General features: G+C 38.7%; 1 protein-coding gene across 1 annotated transcript in view; it reads left to right on the top strand.

Annotated features, from left to right (window-relative positions):
- LOC150077305 (cytosolic carboxypeptidase 2-like) overlaps positions 1-19,675 on the top strand; it is a 208,585-nt gene that overhangs the window by 161,328 nt on the left and 27,582 nt on the right. The window contains 1 exon segment of the mRNA XM_090385851.1: positions 949-1,074. Within this exon segment, the coding sequence (XP_090241977.1) occupies positions 949-1,074 (126 nt within the window).

Below are 19,675 nucleotides of genomic sequence, written 5' to 3'. Positions count from 1 at the left end.
TGAAAGAAAAATTTTTACACTTCCTGCAACCATTCTTTCTTAATTTAAAGTGTTTATGCATAATTTTGACTCACTCTGTATATATCATCATTTAACCCCAGGGGCTCACATCTGGTGAGTATGGGCTGGGCACACCCAGGGTCCTGAGCTGGATATCATCATTCTTCTCTTTCTTGGTGATTCCTTTGTACTTCTGATGCTTGCATGCTCTCTCTCTCTCTCTCTCTCTCTCTCTCTCTCTCTCTCTCTCTCTCTCTCTCTCTCTCTCTCTCTCTCACGGTAACTTAGGAATTTGGCTGGTGCAGCATAAGCCTCAGGCTTCCTTGCACCATATGGCTAATAATAATAATAATAATCTGTTCTTCTCATTGTGTGAATTTATTATAGAACTTTGTTTAAATATGACTTTTATGAAAGAATTATGTGGGGTACGAACATAGAGCAAGAGAGCAGATGATATGTTCTGCAAAACTTTTTTAAACCTAAAGTTGAAGCTGCTTTTAATATTCAATATAAATTTTGTTCTGTCTGTTTGTTCTTTTATGGATTTGGACCTCTCAGAGTCAGTGCAACCGAACTTTGCATGATCTCTTTCATCCAGAGTAAGGTTGAGGGCCATGTTTGCATCTGAAATTCTGATTCATCATGTTATGATGAATCATTTTCCATTATGTTAGCACTATAAGTAGCTAGCAAATAAAATTATTTTCATCAAGTTTTCAACAGAGATATCTTTGTTTCAAAATGATAAAGATGTTTTTCCAAAGTGTTTTCATTCAAAACTAACTTAGAAATAATTCATGAGAGTAATTCAGAATGATCTGTCTGTGAGATATAAGAAGCTTATGGTTATGACTTTCCAAACTTCATGAAACAACAAGAAAAAATATGCTAACCCAAAATATACTGTAAAAAGGTTAACTATTGTTATTTTTTTTATTTCTTCAGATATCTCTTGGTGGATGTACCCAAGGAAAGCTAGCAGGTTTCCATTTTACAACAGCTGACTTTGAAGTAATGGGGAAGTACTTCTGTGAAGCATTACTGGAATATGGCATGGCAAATGGTGAAAAGGTGAAGTATTGTTTACTCCTACCTGACAGGTGTTAACTTTTCTTAGTTGTAATGTCCCCACTGCCTTTCTGTTAGCTATCCATTAAACCTACACTTCAGATTTCATTAATTTGTTTTCTTTATTAAATACCATAAAAATAAATTGATACATACAAATATTATTTAACACAAAATCCATTTAATTTTTTTTTTAGGTTTTTTTAAAGCAAAATGTTTGAATTTATTCTTGCATTCATTTCTGCATTAATTACATTAATTAAAATTCTTAAAAATTCAGATTGGTACACTCCTCATTTGTCAGTTCCCCCCACTTGCCCCAGACAAAGTTTGACAAAAAAAAAAAAAAGTTTTAATTTTTCAAAGAAGCATGCATTATCATTATATCTGCTATTAAACAGAAATTTGCACAAGAGATTTATATTTATGTTTTAATAGGCTATATTTTACATAATGAAATCAATAATGCTTTTTTTAAAATTAGCTGGCAGAACTTCAGTTTGCAGTTGAGTTGCAAATCCAGCAGCAATCAGCAAAACCTGGTGTGAGAGCAAGTTCATCATCTAGTCAGCATTCAAGGTTATATATTATTTATTTTTCTAACTTTATTGTTTATATAGTTTCTCTGTGATATAAAACTTTATTTCAAAAATCACATTGTTAAAATATTGCCAACCATATCTAACTTGATTTGCTATTTTACTATAAAGAATAAGATCCAAATGAAAATTAGAAGAACTTAAGCATCATGTACTATGGGATTCAGTTATAAATTGCTATCCGTTTATTTAAAATTTTTACAATATAAAACAGAAGGCACTCTTTTTAAGACTCTCTAACGTTCAGACATTCAGAGGTGTTCGTTTGAAGAAGGCAACGAGATAAAACCATAAGATTCCCTCATATTGTACATTTTAAGTTTTAGAAAGTGAGCGGCTGAATTTATTTTCCCAAAAAAGAATCCTTTATTACTCCATTGGCGATTCCTATATGGGCTAAACTGCTATGGACTCTCTCCCCAACGATCAAAATTATATGTTTTTTTTTTTTTTTTACTGATTTTTAAAGTTTAACAATTCTCCAAACACTGCTTTAGTTCTTCCCTTTAGCTGCTTTAGCCCTCCATTTTAAGACATCTTGGAACTGCTGCTGATCACCACCCCATGTTCTCACATGGGGTGGTGATCAGCAGCAGTTTTCCAACTGCTTTATTACTCATCAAACTTAGGGGAATAGATAGGGAGACCAAGTAATGATTAATCAAATTAATACTTTTTATACTACATGCAGAACTGCTGCTAATTGTAACAAGTTGTGCTACCACTACCATCATCCAAGCTGTTATTAAATAAACATAAACAGAATCAGAAAATATGAAAGAAGAAAATAAAATTAATCAGCAAGAGCCAAAACTCACATAGAATGTTCAGCAACATAAAATCCTGCATGAATAAGCTGCAACTGGAGTTTGGAATAACATGAGCAAACTATACCCATTCACAAATTGCAAAAGAAAATACTGACACCCTACTAAAAGAAAAATAATAAGAATGCAATAAAATAAGAAAAAAACAAAAGTTTGGGGGAACCACAGTACTACTTCACTGGGAGACATCAGCTAATGTGAATACTCAAATGGCCATAATTCTGTAATGACCTGTTTGTTGAAAGCAGACTGATCACTGGAGCCCTTATACCACTAATAATGACACATAAACAACAAACATGCTCAAATATGACTGAACAACTCAAACAATACAAAATATATAGTAAAATTTACAATTTGTATCTTAGGTTGTTTGAGTTTTTTCAGGTTTTAGAAAGGTGTCAAACATATTTAAGCATATATCTGTCATTCTCTCTGTCACCTTCGGTCATATAAAGGCAGAGCAGATCACCAGATCTAGAAACTGGCCTCAAAGCTTCATTACTGAAAAATATCACTAATAAATCTTCACGATTTCAAATCTAAGATTCAGATTTTTGGCCACAGAAGTTCAGCACAAGGGAACTTGTTTTATTGAAAGACTCCAGTTGACCTATATGCTGAACAAATGCTGGTATATAAACCAGTATACAAACACACTACTGCAACAGAATCTAGAAAAGTTGGTCAGATGGGCTGAGAGGTGGCAACTGAAGTTTATTTGACAAATGCAAAGTACTGCACATTGACAAATGCAAAGTACTGCATATGGGTAGCAGTAACCCCAGAGTAATGTATCAACTGGATAGTACTACACTCAGGGTAGTGGAGTATGAAAAGGACCTGAGGATAATTGTGCAATCAGATGTGAAGTTTTCTGAGCAGTGCAGACAGACTGCAAGAGCAGCTCATGGGGGGGGGCCTTGTCAATGATATACAGGAATTTTGCTAGCTGGGTTAAGGAGGTGATTATCCCTTTGTATAAGGCAATAGTCATGCCACACCTTGAGTACTGCATACAGGTCTGGAGGCCTCATTTTAGGAAGGATGTAGAGCTGCTGGAAAGAGTACAGAGGAGGGCAGTGAGATTAGTGAGGGGCACAAAGGGTTGCTCAGTATCCCATCAGAATTGAGCAAAGTGGAAGAATACCATCAGCATTAAGCAAGCTCAGTGCTGATGGGATTCTTCCTCTTGCTCAGATTATGCACAAGGGGGCATAAATTCAAATTGAGGAAAGACGGTTTTAAATAGATGTGTGGAAATTTGTCTTTAACCAGCAGGTGGTTGATTGCTGGAACAAACTTTCATCTGTTGTTGTTGTGGAAGTTGATAGCTTAAATAAATATAAGGCTGAACTAAACAAACATTTGGAGTGACTGGATGGATGAAATGGGGAAGGGTTTTCCTTTTTTTGGTAGATGCTGTATAAGCTTGCTTTCTTGCATCATATACTTCAACTAATGTGCTAATGCTGAAGAATCCTAAATCTCTGAAAAACTATCGTCCTATTGCTATGACTAGCTGTTTGTGCCAAAATATTGGAGAGAATGGTCAGTGTTTGTTTCTTATGATACTTAGAATCGAATTGCTATCAGTATGGTTTCTGAACAAACAGGTCCACTTTGGAATGCTCAATTAGACTAGAAACATATATTCAAGATGTTTCCTAAAAAGAGAACACTTGGTGTCCATCTCCTTTGATATGGAAAAAACATACAACACAACTTTGAGATTTGGTATTTTAAAATACCTTTATAACCTCAGTCTAAGAGGTTACCTTTCCATTTCTATTAAAAAACTTTATCTCACTGTTTTTCCAAGTTTGAGTAGGATCCACCTTTTGCTGACCTTTTGCCAAGAGGAGGGGTATTGCAAGGATCTGTCTTAAGTTGTACGCTTTATTCCATTAAAGTAAACTCCTTAATTGAATTTATTTAAACTATCAACTTCCACAATGACAGATGGAAGTTTGTTCCAACAATCAACTACCCACTGGCTAAAGGCAAATTTCTGCACATCTATTCTACAACTGTCTTTCCTCAGTTTGAATTTATGTCCCCTTGGGTTCGTAATCTGAACAAGAGAAAGAATCCCATCAGCATTGAGCCTGCTGCTCAAACCATTCAAGGCCGTGTATACTTCAATCAGATCACCTCGCAAGTGCATAGTTTCCAGATACTGCAATTTGCAGAACTTAAGCCTTTTTTGGTAAGAGAACCCCTTCATTCACCTCACCACTCCGTACTCGCTCAACTCGTTCTAGCAACTCTACATCCTTCCTAAAATGAGGCTGTTGAACCAGTGTGCAGTACTCAAGGTGTGGCCGGACCACTGCTTTACACAGAGGTATAATCACCTCCTTATCACTGCTAGCAAAATTCCTGTATATCATTAATAAGAACCCATGAGGTGTTCTGTCAGTGTGTCTGCACTGCTCTGAAAAGTTCATATCTGACTGCACAGTTACCTCCAGGGCTTTTTCATTCTCCATTATCCTGAGTGTAGTACCACACAGTTGGTACATATCTCTGGGGTTTACACCTACCCATATGCAGTACTTTGCATTTGTCAATGTTAAACTTCTGTTGCCAATTCTCAGCCTATCTGCTAAACTTTTCTCGATCCTGTTGCAGTAGTATACTGTCATTAACAACCTTGTTGACCTTTGTATCATTCGCGAACTTCAGCATTAAGCCCGATATATCTTCATCAACATCATTGTTAAATATACAAAACAATAATGAGCCCAACCCTGGAGGACTCCACTAATGACATTAGGCCACGAAGAGCAGTGTCCGTTGATGACTACTCTGTCTTTTCCCACTCGACCGACCATCCCTTTATCCATTGTAGCAACAGTATCAAAAGCTTTCCTGAAATCCAAGTATATGATATAAAAATTATTTTTTGCATCCAGTTCCTTTTTGACTACATCATAATATCCAATCAAATTGGTCAGAAAAGACTTACCCTTAATAAACCCATGCTGTGCCTGAATTATTACTACAGTCTTGTCTAGTTGATCCCACAGTGCTACTTTAGCCAGTGACTCCATTATTTTCCCCCAGAACAGATGTTAAACTAACAAGTCTGAATTACTCATGTTACCCTTTGATCCCCTCTTTGTGTTTTAGGGAAAAATTTGCACTTCTCTAGTCCGTGAGGACCTCCCTGAATTCAATAAAGGCTCTCATAATTATGGCTAAGGATTTGCTTACTTCCTTTGTTGCCTCCCTTAATATTACTGGATAGATCCCATTCATCCCATGTGCCTTTCTTATGTTTAACGTCAACAATTTTTCCTCCACTTTGCTCTCAGAGTTTGATAACTTCTGGCCCCCACTTTCCTACAGAATTCCTCATCTCATGTGTGAATGTAGATATAAAATACTCATTCACTATGTCAGCTATATGTGCAGGATCATCAACAGTCGAACCATCAATATCGAGCAGACCAATCTAATTCATTACCTACCTTCTAGAGTTTATATAAGTAAAGAAGTCTTTGCATCCTTTGCCAAAGATTTCTTGTAATCTGCATTCACTTGCCTAACCTCCTTTGTGACTTGATTACAGACTAGCTTATATCTACCATAGGCTTCTGTGTTGTCAGATAACTTGCAAGAACTAGTATGGATGTAATGCCTCCTAATTTTTTGCTTTCAAATGTTGTGCAGTAGTTCATTTCGCCTGTCACTAAGTGGTCACTAGTGGTGTCTAGTTTCACCATGCTGAGTGCCGCTGTGATCGGTCTTGTGAGTGCAGCACACGGATAGTTCAAAATGGTGGCATTACTGATATACCTATCAAGTAAAGAGTGGTGATTGAATTTCTTACCAAAAAAGTAGTGATGCCTATCGAAATCCATACAAGGCTTAAAAAATGTTTTGGTGACAATACTGTAAATGTGAGTACAGTTAGATGTTGGGTAAGACACTTTAAGAGTGTGGAAAGTGACATTGTTGGCAATCTCCAAAGCAGCCAGCCAGTAATATCAGTGGCAACAGACAAGAGCTGGATCGATGCACTGATCAAAGAGGAATGTGCATTGCGAATTGTGCAATGCAGGATAACCTGCTGTGATAACCATCATAAAGGAACTAGGCTACAACAAGGTTTGCATTCAGTGAGTCCTCAAAATACTGATATAAGCACAAAGAATCCCGGAAAGTCATCTGTTCAGGACTTCTTCAGCACTGCAAGAAGTTCAAAAGACAGCTTTCTGTTCGTAAAGTCATGGGTGCAGTGTTTTGGGACAAAGATGGGGTCTTGCCTGTGGACTTCTTGGAGCGTGGCACCACAATCAACTCATATAAATGTGTGGAAATGTTTAAAAAGTTGAACACCTGCATCCATAGAGTTTGACCAGACAAAAACCTTATTGAGGTTCTACTTCTCCATTACAACGCACGACCCTACACCTCTGTACACAGTGGAGCCCATTGCAAAACTGCTGTGCACTGTTCTAACTCACCCGTCTCATAGCCAAGATTTTGAACCTTCTGACTACCACCTCTTCAGCCCACTGAAGGATGCACTTCGTGGAACCCATTTTGGGGACGATGACCAGCTCAGGTACAGTGATTGCGAAACCCTCCAGAGTAAGAGTACGGACTTTTACAGGATTGTTATACAGTGTCTTATTCAGGGATGGCAGAAGTGCATAGAAAATGATAGTAATTTTATGGAAAAATAAGTGTTTATTAATTATTGATGATTAATTGATGTAAAAGGCATAATTTTAGGAATTAAATTTTCTGAGGAAAAAATAGGAGGCATTTCTTTCGTACTGCTCCTCATATATACATCCCATGCATTTTTCTTCTTTGCCACGAGTCTCATTAGTTCATCTGACATCCATTTAGGCCTAAATCTTGAACAGTATTTCTTAGTTGCTCTGAAAAGCCTAGTTGCCTCCAAGATTAATTCTTTGAATGCTTCCCATTTAGAATTTGCTGTTGGTAACATCATCAGTTTGTCCCAATGTATAGAATTTAAAAACTGTCTGAGACCACTGTAGTCACCTTTACAAAAGCAAAAATCCTTCTCTTTACCCCTGATGGTAGTAATATCTTTAAGTAAATTCCGCATCAGTACACTGTGATCACTGCCACTCAGTGGTTCCTTTACCTAATCCACAAAAATCTGGCTAGTGTGTGAGTGACCAACCCACAAGTTCCAGTCACTATCTGGGAAGTTAAGATCCCCCATTATAAGACATTCTGATTTACTGGCCCACTCTATTTCTCTATACAGTTTTTCATTGTACTCATCAAGCCTGTGACACACTCCTACTCTCATTTTTGCTTTCCTAGTGCTTATGTCACACCAAACTTACTCAATATTGCAATGGCCACCCATATCAACTGGATGCATTGCCTTAGATTTTATTTGTTTCCTGACTGACAGCATAACCCCACCTCCCTTCTTATCCTGTCTGTCCTTTGTACACATTGTACTCCCCAAATTCCAATTTTATATTTCTTATATCCGTGTGGCACCATGTCTCTGATATCCCAATAATATCCCTTTGATGACTTGACCAACACTTCAAATTCATCAAATTTATTTACTCTACACCTAACATTGGTGTACATACACCTGTTCTTACTTTTAGTTACCCTAACACAGCCCGTGTATTTACTTGCTCCACGATGACTCCCAGCAGAACTGATGGGAGTCATGATGCCAACTGTCCATTCTGTATTCATGTCCAAGAGTTGCTCAGAGAGCTTAACATAATGGTAGACAAGGTTGCTTGGTGACTATGTCGTTAACTTCAGCATATTTAATCAATCATGCAACATGAGGGTTATTGAGAGACAACTGAAACGACTCACTGACTGTTTTAACTCCAGGTCCATGACTAACGATTTTAGGTTCTTACCGGAGAAAAACGTTTGCATCCATTTTTGTAGTAAGCATAGCCTTCACTCCAAACATGAATTAAGACTTGGATAAAGAACCGTTCCAGTAGTAGCAGAAACAAAATTCTTGAGACTGATATTTGACAAAAAGCTGATATTCCTCCAACACTTTCATCAGCCGTACATAAGTGGACATAACATTTTCCGTGCTCTCGCTTCTACTTCTTGGGGCATAGACGGATGCACTTTACTCCATCTGTACCATGCACTTGTACAGCCACTCCCCTACTTACGTAAGGTTTGCATTCCGTGGAACTCTATGTAAGTTGAATTTTACATAAGTCAGAATTTCCCTTAATGCTTATGCAGCACTCGCAACTATACACACTGAATTTGATTAAAGCAAAAAAGAAATGTTTGATGAACATGTAAATAGAATTTTTTTATCTCGTGTGCAAGAAAAATTACAAAAGTTTACAAAAATTTCAAAATTATAAAATTACACAAAGAGAGTAGACAGCCATAACATCAGCAAGTTTTACCTTTCGAGCATCGTTGCCAGAATTAACTCTCCAGCTGATAAGCACGCCACTGTGGAAGTTGAGGGCTGTGGAGATTTAGAATGGATTTTTTCCAGCACATCACAAAATTTATCTGCAGCTGCAAAATCGGCACTGGCAACTTCATTGCATACTTTAATGTTTTGAAAACCAGCACGATGCTCGAACCTATTAAACCACCCATTGCTTGCCACGAACTTGGCTTGGGGTTCCACGTACTTATCCTTAATATCTTCATAAGTACTTCTTGCTTTTGCTTGAATGGCCATTGGACTCGGGGCACTTGCTTCTGAATCTGATTTTCCATCCATATTATTAATAGCTTTTCCATCTTCGATATAGCACCTGAACATTGTTTTGTGCATCTTAAATGAATTGATCCTTTAACATGTTCTTTTATACGTGCACTGTGCCTTAAATTAGTATTCACTGTTGAAGCAGCGAGACCACACAATAGATGACAAACTTTGTTGTGCTTTGTACTTCTTAATTAATCATCTTCATTTCTAAATCAATTTTGTTTAGTTTCCTAGCACTGCTAGCACTTGCACTTTCCGTTGGTCCCTTTCCCTTCACCATTGTAATAAGTAAATAGGAATGAAGAGAAGATTCTCGAAATTTATTTATGTAGTAGTAGTAGTGGCATGTGATGCAAGAAAGCAAGTGTATGAGCTTATGCAGCATCAGCCAAAAAAAAATCACACCATTCCCTCCAAATGCCTGTCCAGTTCCTCCTTAAATTTATTCAACCTATCAACTTCCACGACGACAGATGGAAGTTTGTTCCAGCAATTAACCACCCGCTGGCTAAAGGCAAATTTCCACACATCTAGTCTACATCTGTCTTTTCTTAATTTGAATTTATGCCCCCTTAGGTTCGTAATCTGAACAAGCCCAATAAACCGGAAAAATGCAAATGTTTTTATTGTTTTATGGTAGTGACCTCCAGAAATGTGTCTTAGAAAAATATCACAAAGGCATTCAAAATTGATTCTTATAATGGAACATACGATAACGCTGAAAGCGTAGTGAATTTTCATGTATTGAATTTTCATTATAAAAATTACCTTTTAGAGAGATAAATAACTTAGTTATATAGCGAAAATTTCAACTTCCGAGGTCTTGGAACGAATCCAAAAAAAAAAACAATGTGTTATTGGGTTCACATTACGATATTTTCACGATACCTCCATTTATTCCTACGGGATGCGAAATACGCTTCCATGATTTTTTTTAAGTTTGTGCTGGCTGGTAAAAACTTACGTAAAGTCAAATTTCCGTAAGTCAGAAATTTGTAAGCCAGGGAGTGCCTGTACACTCAAAATTAGATTATGGGTCTCAAGTATATTCTTCTGCCAGAAATAGTGCACTTCATTGGTTTTACCCCATTCACCATCAGGCCATTTGTATTGCTACTGGGGTTTCAGAACACCACCTGTCCAAAGTCTGTATGTCAAAGCAAATGAACCACCTCTGTCACTTTGATGAAAACAGTTTTCTCTACAGTATGCATTTAAGCTGAACTGCCTACCACACCACCCCATGTTGTTACATCCACTTTTGAACCATGATGGGTAAATATTTATAACACGTCGGACTGCCAACCATCAACTTAGTATTAGCGTTCAAGAGCTGCTCAGAGAGCTTAATATAATAGTAGACAATGTTGCTCGGTCACAAAAGCAGCCCCTTCCACACTGCCTTGCTCTAACTTCAGAATGTGACTTCCCCTTTAAAAACTGGATTAAATCAGATACACCACCTGCTGCCTACCTTCAGCTTTATTGACAAGACCAAGCTGAACATTGTGATTTTGTGATTTCTTGCCTGTGTATACAGACAGCTCGAAGTCACAATCATAACAGCCTACCAACATCATCAGGTTATTATATATACCGATTTCTTGAGCGCACTTAGCATTAGCATTAGTAGAGGCATTTGATGCAAGAAAGCAAGCTTATGCAGCATCAGCCAAAAAAAAATAAAGTAAAATAAATAAATAAAAAATAACCACTTCCACTTCACCCCTCTGTTCGTTCGAAATACCTGTCCAGCTGAGCCTTAAACTTATTTAGGCTATCAACTTCCACGATAAGGGATGGAAGTCTGTTCCACCTACCAACCACCCGCTGGCTAAAGGTAAATTTCCGCACATCTATCGTACATCTGTCTTTCCTCAATTTGAATTTATGCCCTCTCAGGTGATTATTCTAAGCAAGAGGAAGAATCCCATCAGCATTGAGCATGCTCAAACCATTCAAGGCTTTGTACACCTCTATCAGATCACCTCGCTGGTGCCTAGTCTCCAGACACTGTAATTTGCAAAACTTAAGCCTTTCTTCGTAAGAGCACCCCTTTGTTCCATTCACTAATCTTGTTGCCCTTCTCTGTATTCGTCCCAGCAGCTCTACATCCTTCATGAAATGAGACCTCCAGGCCTGTATACAGTACTCTAGGTGTAGCCTGACCATTGCCTTATACAAGGGAATAATCACCTCCTTATCCCTGCTAGAAAAATTCCTATATATCATTGACAATACACCATGAGCTACTCTTGCAGCCCGTCTGCACTGCTCAGAGAACTTCATATCTGCCTGCACAACCACCCCCAGGTCCCTTTCATTCTCTACCACCGTCAGTGTAGTACCACAGAGTTGATACGTTGCTCTGGAGTTGCTGTTTCCCATATGTGCCTAGTCTCCAGACACTGTAATTCGCAGAACTTAAGCCTTTCTTCGTAAGAGCACCGCTTTGTTCCATTCACTAATCTTGTTGCCCTTCTCTGTACTTGTTCCAGCAGCTCTACATCCTTCTTGAAATGAGGCCTCCAGGCCTGTATACAGTACTCTAGGTGTGGCCTCACCATTGCCTTAAACAATGGAATAATCACATCCCTATCCCTGCTAGAAAAATTCCTGTATATCATTGACAAGACACCATGAGCTACTCTTGCAGCTCGTCTGCACTGCTCAGAGAACTTCATATCTGCCTGCACAATTACCCCCAGGTCCTTTTCATTCTCTACCACTGTCAGCGTAGTACCACAGAGTTGATACGTTGATCTGGGGTTACTGTTTCCCATATGTAGTACTTTACATTTGTCAATGTTAAACTTCATTTGCCATCTCTCAGCCCATCTGCTCAACCTTTCCAGATCCTGTTGCAGCAGCATAGCATCAGTAGTGTCCTTAACAACCCTGCCAACCTTTCTATCGTCTGCAAACCTGGACATTAAGCTTGATATACCATCATCAATATCATTTATAAATACAGAAAACAACAATGGACCCAACACTGAACCCTGAGGAACTCCACTAATAACATTAGTCCACGTTGAGCAGTGTCCATTGATTACCACTCTCTGTCTTCTGCCACTCAACCATCCCTTTATCCATAGTAGCAATTTGCCTCCAATTCCACACTGCTCCAATTTGTGCAGCAGTCTTCCATGCGCAACAGTATCAAAAGCCTTTCTAAGATCCAAATATATAATATCAAAGTTATTCCCTGCATCCAGTTCTTTTGTGACTACATCATAGTATCCAATCAAATTGGTCAGACAAGACCTGCCCTTAACAAAACCATGCTGTGTCTGAGCTATAACTGAATTCTTGTCTAGATGATCCTGCAGTGCTTCTTTAACCAGTGCCTCCATTAATTTTCCTGCAACCGAAGTTAAACTAACATGTCTATAATTACTTGTGTCAGCCTTTGATCCTCCTTTGTGAATTGGGGTTACATTTGCACATCTCCAGTCTACGGGTACCTCCCCTGAGTCCAAGGAAGCTCTCATAATTATGGCTAGGGGTTTGCTTACTTCCTTTGCTGCCTCCTTTAATATAACTGGATAGATCCCATCCACCCCGGGTGCCTTTTTTATGTTTATCCTCAACAATTTCTCCTCCACTTTCCTCTCAGTTATTAGAAAATCATCTAGCTCACTGCCATTGTTTATTTCACCTACGACATTCCCCTTCCTGAATAACTCCTCATGTGTGAATGTAGATGCAAAATACTTGTTTAGATTGTTAGTCACCTGAGCAGGATTCTCAACTGTTGAACCATCAACATCCAGTGGACCAATCTGATTCATCCCTTTCCTTCTTGAGTTTAAATAGGTAAAGAACTCTTTTCTGTTTTTCTTTGCATCCTTTGCCAAGGATTTCTCATAATCTGCCTTTGCCTGCCTAATCTCCTTTGTGACTTGGTTACAGACCAACTTATATCTATCATAGGCTTCCATGTCACCCATTAATTTGTATGTATCCCATGCATTTTTCTTCTCTGCCATATGTCTCATTAGTTCATCTGACAACCATTTAGGCCTGAACCTTGAACAATATTTCTTGGTTGGTATGTAAAGCCTGGTAGCTTCCAAGATTAGTTCCTTGAATGCTTCCCATTTTAAATTTGCTGTTGGTAACATCATCAGTTGGTCCCACTGTATAGAATTTAAATACTGTCTCAGACCATCATAGTCGCCTTTACGAAAGCAAAAACCCTTCCCTTTACCTCTGATGGTAGTTACCTCCCTGAGTAAATCCCACTTCAGCACACTGTGATCACTGCCACCTAGTGGTTCCTTTATCTGCAGATTATTAATGCATGAAGAATCACTACTGATAATCAGATCAAGAATATTACTCACTCTAGTTGCCTCCCAAACATCTGGTGTAGAAAACAATCATCCAATAAATCCACAAAAGCCTTGCTAGTGTGTGAGTGACCAACCCACAAATTACAGTCAATATCTGGGAAATTAAAATCCCCCATTATAAGACTCTCTGATTTGCTGGCCCATTCTATTTCCCTGTACAGTATCTTATTAGATACTGTACTTATCTAATAAGATACTGTACTTAGATACTTTGCAGATGAACTCAACAGTTATTTTGCATCGATATTTACAAATGGAAAGCCTTTTATGGCAATGGGAAATTGTGGGAGCGAAGTTAAAAAATATGTAATTAATGATATTGAAATTTCGCAAGATTATTTAATGAAAAAACTTTCGAGCCTACAGACCAGTAAGGCTCCTGGAGTTGATGGAATATACCCTATAATCTTAAGAGAGGCGGCAAACGAGTGCATTGAACCATTGAGGCTAATTATGTGAGCATCACTAGACTGGGGAGATTCCCTTGGATTGGAAAAGTGCCAATGCTTCACTCTTAGAGCCACCCATACATAAGGGTGGCTCTAAAAGTGAAGTTGGAAATTATCGACCTGTCAGTCTGACTTCAGTAGTAGGGAAAATCATGGAGGCAATGATCAAGGGTGGAATTCAGGATCATTTGGATCGAATTGAAATTCTCAAGGATACTCAGCATGGTTTTGTAAAGGGAAAATCATGTTTAACAAATCTGGTTCGCTATTTCGAAAGGGTCACTCACGAGCTGGATTTAGGGAATAATTTCAACATTGTTTATTTAGATTTCAGCAAAGCTTTTGACTCAGTCCCACATGAGTGGTTGCTTTATAAGCTGGAACAGGTTGGAATCACTGGGAAAATCCTTAGATGGATAGAAGGATGGCTTCAGGGCAGGAGGCAGAGGGTTGTGATAAATGGCTATTCCTCAGATTGGGTTGATGTAAGACCTGGGGTTCCCCAAGGATCAGTATTGGGACCACTGTTGTTTTTAATTTTCATAAATGACATTGATGAAGGCATAGAGGGCGTGATGTCTAAATTTGCAGATGATGTTAAAATTGGTAGAGTAGTTAATGATCACTGTCAAGCTGAGCTTCTTCAGAGAGACCTAGATAGACTTCAGGAATGGTCAGAAAAATGGCAGCTGTGCTTTAATCCAACAAAGTGTAAGGTATTACACCTGGGAAACAGTAATCCCAAAATAACTTATTCACTTGGTGGAGTTCAACTAAACCCAGTACTGGAGGAAAGGGACTTGTGTGTTATGATACGGTCAGACATGAAATTCTCTGAGCATTGTAAACAGGTTGCAAGGAAGGCCCATGGTGTCCTATCAATGATCTATCGAACTTTTGCAAGTAGAGATAGGGATGTGATAATCCCATTATATAAGGCTTATGTTAGACCACACTTGGAATACTGTGTTCAAGTATGGAGACCGCACCTAAAGAAAGACATCGAGCTTCTTGAAAGGGTGCAAAGAAGGGTAACTCGCCTGGTGAGATCGGCAAAAGGGCATCCTTATGAAGAAAGACTTCGAATATGTGGGTTGCAGAGTTTGGAAACTAGACACCTTAGAGGAGATTTGATTGAGGTGTTTAAGGCTCTGAGAGGCATCAGTAAAATGAATGAGGACAAAATTTTCAAGATTATAAATGATGCTAGAACTAGGGGACATAAATTCAAGTAACGGGGGGAAATGTTTAGATTGGACTGCAGGAAGTTTTATTTTAGCCAGCGAGTTATAAATTACTGGAATAAGTTGCCTTCATGGGTGGTAGAGGTCGACAGTTTGGGGAAATTCAAAGGTCATCTGGATAGCACTTTCGGGTAAGGGAAGCGCATAGGATGATAGGTTTAATTTCCGTTTTATTTATTTTTTATTTTATTTTATTATTATTATTTTTTATTTATTAATTATTATTATTTAGTTATTTATTTTATTTATTTTTTGTTTTTATCATTGTTTTGTTCGGATTTTTTTTTTTTTTTTTTGTGGCTGGTGCAGCATAAGCCATAGGCTTTCTTGCACCATGCGGCCGTTACTAATACTAATACTATACTCAGAGTCATTAGGCCTATAGCACACTCCTACTCTCAATTTTGATCTCCCAGTGCTTATGTCACACCAAACTGACTCGACACTGACCTGTCCATCGATGTCGACTGGCTTCACTTCCTTGGATTTTATGTGTTTTTTAACTAATAGTATAACCCCTCCTCCCTTCCTATCCTATCTATCCTTTCTGTAGACGTCGTACATACCCAACAATATCTGCCTTTGATGTTTTGAGCAATACCTCAAATTCATCAAATTTATTTACTAAACTCCTAGCATTGGTGTACACGCAAGTATACATGCACCTGTTTCTATTCTTAGTTACCCTAACACAACCCGTTAAGTCGTAGAAAATTTGAAAGTGGCATTATACATGCCGTCAGTGATTCGTACAGGCATATGATGCAAGCTTATATAGGATCAACCAAAAAAAAAAAAAAACCCCTTCCCTTTTCACCTATTCATTTGCCCCAAAAGTTTGTCCACTTCTTCTTTAATTTTATTTAATTTATGAACTTCCAAAGTGACAGCTGGAAGTTTGTTCGAGCAATCAACCACTAGCTGGCTAAAGGCAAATTTCTGCACATCTATTCTGCAATTGTCTTCCCTCAGTTTGAATTTATGCTCCCTCTGGTACATAATCTGAGCAGGAGGAAGAATCCCATCAGCATTGAGCTTGCTCAAACTATTCAAAGCCTTATACACCTCAAACGGATCACATTAACATTAACTGAGGGCACATGATGCAAGAAAGCAAGCTTATGTAGCATCAGCCAAAGAAAAAAATACCCCCTTCTCATTTCACCCATTCACTCTCTCCAAATGTTTGTCCAGTTCTGCATTGATCTGTTTAAGCTATCAACTTCTACAACAGATGAAAGTTTGTTCCAGCAATCAACCACCATCTGGCTAAAGGCAAACGTCTGCCCATCTATCCTACAACTGTCTTTCTGCAATTTGAATTTATGCTCTCTCAGGCGATTATTCTAAGCAAGAGGAAGAATCTTTTCAACCTTTGCCCCTGGCAGACATACCCTGGTCCTGTTCCACCTATCCTTTTAACAAAGCATGTTTCCCGTTTCCCTGACAATCCCATCAGCATTGAGTATGCTCAAACCATTCAAGGCTTTATACATCTCAATCAGATCACCCCGCAGGTGCCTAGTCTCCAGACACTGTAATTTGCAAAACTTAAGCTTTTGCAAAAATTATACTTTAACTGTATAATTTTTATTTTGGTGGTCATTACTTCAGTCCTTTGGATTTACTAATTTTGAGGCGTATTTATTTCTGATGCCCTAGAATTTGCCATGTTTTGAGAAAACTGAATCAAAACCAAACTGTTCAGCCTGTTCAGTATAATATAATAATAACTGTAATAGGTATCATGCCCAGCTGTAAAGAGCAAACGTCATGCTAATGTTCAGCTACACTTTGAACGAATTCTTAGGCTGACAAGCACAGATGGAAACACCAAAGGGCATTACCTCACTTGCTCATCAACCCCTATAAAGTGCCATTAGAGTGAAAGGAATTGTAGGTATGCAGTTATACAGGGTGTCTCAAAAATATTGGTACAAACATTTAGGGGAGGTAGGTAACATCTAAAGGAATGTGAATCGCATAGGAACCCATAACTGGAAACGTCACGGTTAAATAGTAGCAGAGGCACAGCAGAAAAAAAACAAGATAGTAATTAGTGGCAAACATTTATTTGACATAATATTAACAATGGAGTACGAGATGGATGCATTTCATGATGTTACAACAGATGCTCAAAGGTTACACCATGAGACGCGATGCATGCGTTACACCGATGCAGCATCGATTGGCAGACACGGTCGAACACACCTGGAGTTTCTTTGACAGTAGCAGCAGCGCAGATGAGTCTTGCCACAAGATCCATTTCTGTCTCCACAGGCAATTCATACACAATAGATTTGAGGCCCCCCCCCCCCCACAGAAAGAAATCAAGGCTTGATAAATCAGGTGAGCATGGAGGCCAGTAAACGGGTCTACCATGGCCAATCCATCGACGCCCAAAACGCCTGTTCAAATGGTCATGAACACACCTTCCATAATGGGCAAGTGCCCCGTCATGTTGAAACCAAATGTTGCACCTCACATTTGCTGGAACATCATCAAGTAAATCCTGTTAGAACTTGTTCAAGAAAGATTCAATATTTAGCGGAGTTCGTGCGGGATGGTAACAGGTATGGGCCGACTAAGCAGTCACCGACCATACCTGCCCACACATTTATTGCGAAGCGATGTTGTCGCATGGGGGCACACACCATGTGGGTTGTCATGAGCCCACACATGAGCATTGTGCTGATTGAATAAGCCTCATCCGTGAACAAAACATAGGCTGGAAATTCAAGTCTTGAACACTTTCTTGGAGAAACCACTGCGCAAAAGCCACACGTGCAGGATGATCTTGGGGGAGCAGTAACTGAACCCTTTGGAGATGAAAGGGGTGTAAGGAATCATTGTGCCAGACACGCTGTACACTGCAACGAGACACTCCTAAGGCAGAGGCAACAGCACGTGTGCTGGTAGTAGGATTATTCTGGAAGGCATTCAACACACTTTCTTCCATGGCAGGAGTTCGTGTCGAACGTGGTCTGCCCGCATTACTCCTGTTACCTCTAAATCACCCATAATCACACAAATTTTGATGCACATGCGCAAACACAGTGGTCCGGAACATGTCTGTCTGTCTGGGAAGCATTCTCCATAAATTCGTTGAGCAGCTCGTACATTGCCCACTGCTAATCCATACACTAGGTGCATATCTGCCAGCTCACAGTTCGTATATCGATGCATTCTCTTCGTGCACCGACTACTGTGCTGTCTACCAACTTACGGTGACGTTTCCGGTTATGGATTCCTATGCGATTCACATTCCTTTAGATGTTACCTACCTCCCCTAAACGTTTGTACCAATATTTTTGAGACACCCTGTATACTTGCTTAGGGCAACTGACAGTAGTACCCCCCACCTTACCATTGGGATGCGATTAGGGCATTTCAACATTAGGGCACATGCAATTATGTCAAGTCGGCATTAGGTCAAGTGACCATTACTTCTTCTGAGATTAGGGCAAGTGAGACTAAACTGTGAGTGACCAATCCACAAGTTCCAGTCAATATCTGGAAAGTTAAAATCCCCAATTTTGAGACATTCTGATTTACTGGCCCACTCTATTTCTCTGTATAGTTGTTCAGAGCCTTATACACAGTGAGATTTTATTTGACAGAGAAAAATATTTAAATTTACACAGTACCTTGTATTTATTCAAACTACTACTTCCATGAAAATGAAATGAAAGCTTGTGCCAGCAATCATGAACCCGCCCATTGGCTGAAGGCAAACTGCGACCTGATAATGAGAACTGTATGTTGAATTTAAATATCTGTAAATATGTTTTTAAAAGTCATAATATACACTCTTTTATTTACTTTATTTTTTTATTTGCTTTTATTGATTGATCTTGCCGTTGACTTTTATATTGTTTGACATGATAACTTATTTTTTTGGTTACTGTTGACTTTTAGTATATTTCACTTCAGACTAGGCAAATCATTCTTGAGCTGCTCATGGGCCATTAAAAAACCAGTCAACCAACCAACCCATTTTCCCCTATTCCATTCAGGTTGGATTGGCATGATTACTATTTTACTTTATAGATAAATTGTGCTTTTTGATTTTCCATTTAATTGATATTTATTTATTTTCTTAACTGACGTAAAGCTACTGCTATTGTGCCATTTTAATATGCAGCAACCTGCTAAAGTAGTACATAATTGGCAGCATTTAAGTATATTTCATATTGTGAACACCTTCAAAATGAGTTGCCACGATATTGCACTACTTTGAATAAGTAACGCTTCACCAATCGATACCACCACACTGCAGCATTTTGAAGGTCGTTTGCTTTCCTTGGTGGGTGGGCAGGTATCTTAGTGTTTTAGCATTAGCATTAGTTGAGGCATCTGATGCAAGAAAGCAAGCTTATATGACATCAGCCAAAAAAAAA

Source organism: Mastigoproctus giganteus, chromosome 12 (genome assembly GCF_048544385.1).
Source record: "Mastigoproctus giganteus isolate SK-2022 chromosome 12, ASM4854438v1, whole genome shotgun sequence".
NCBI classification, from domain to species: domain Eukaryota; kingdom Metazoa; phylum Arthropoda; class Arachnida; order Uropygi; family Thelyphonidae; genus Mastigoproctus; species Mastigoproctus giganteus.
The sequence above is the reverse complement of the archived record's forward strand: the minus strand, read 5'-3'. Positions and strand labels throughout refer to the sequence as shown.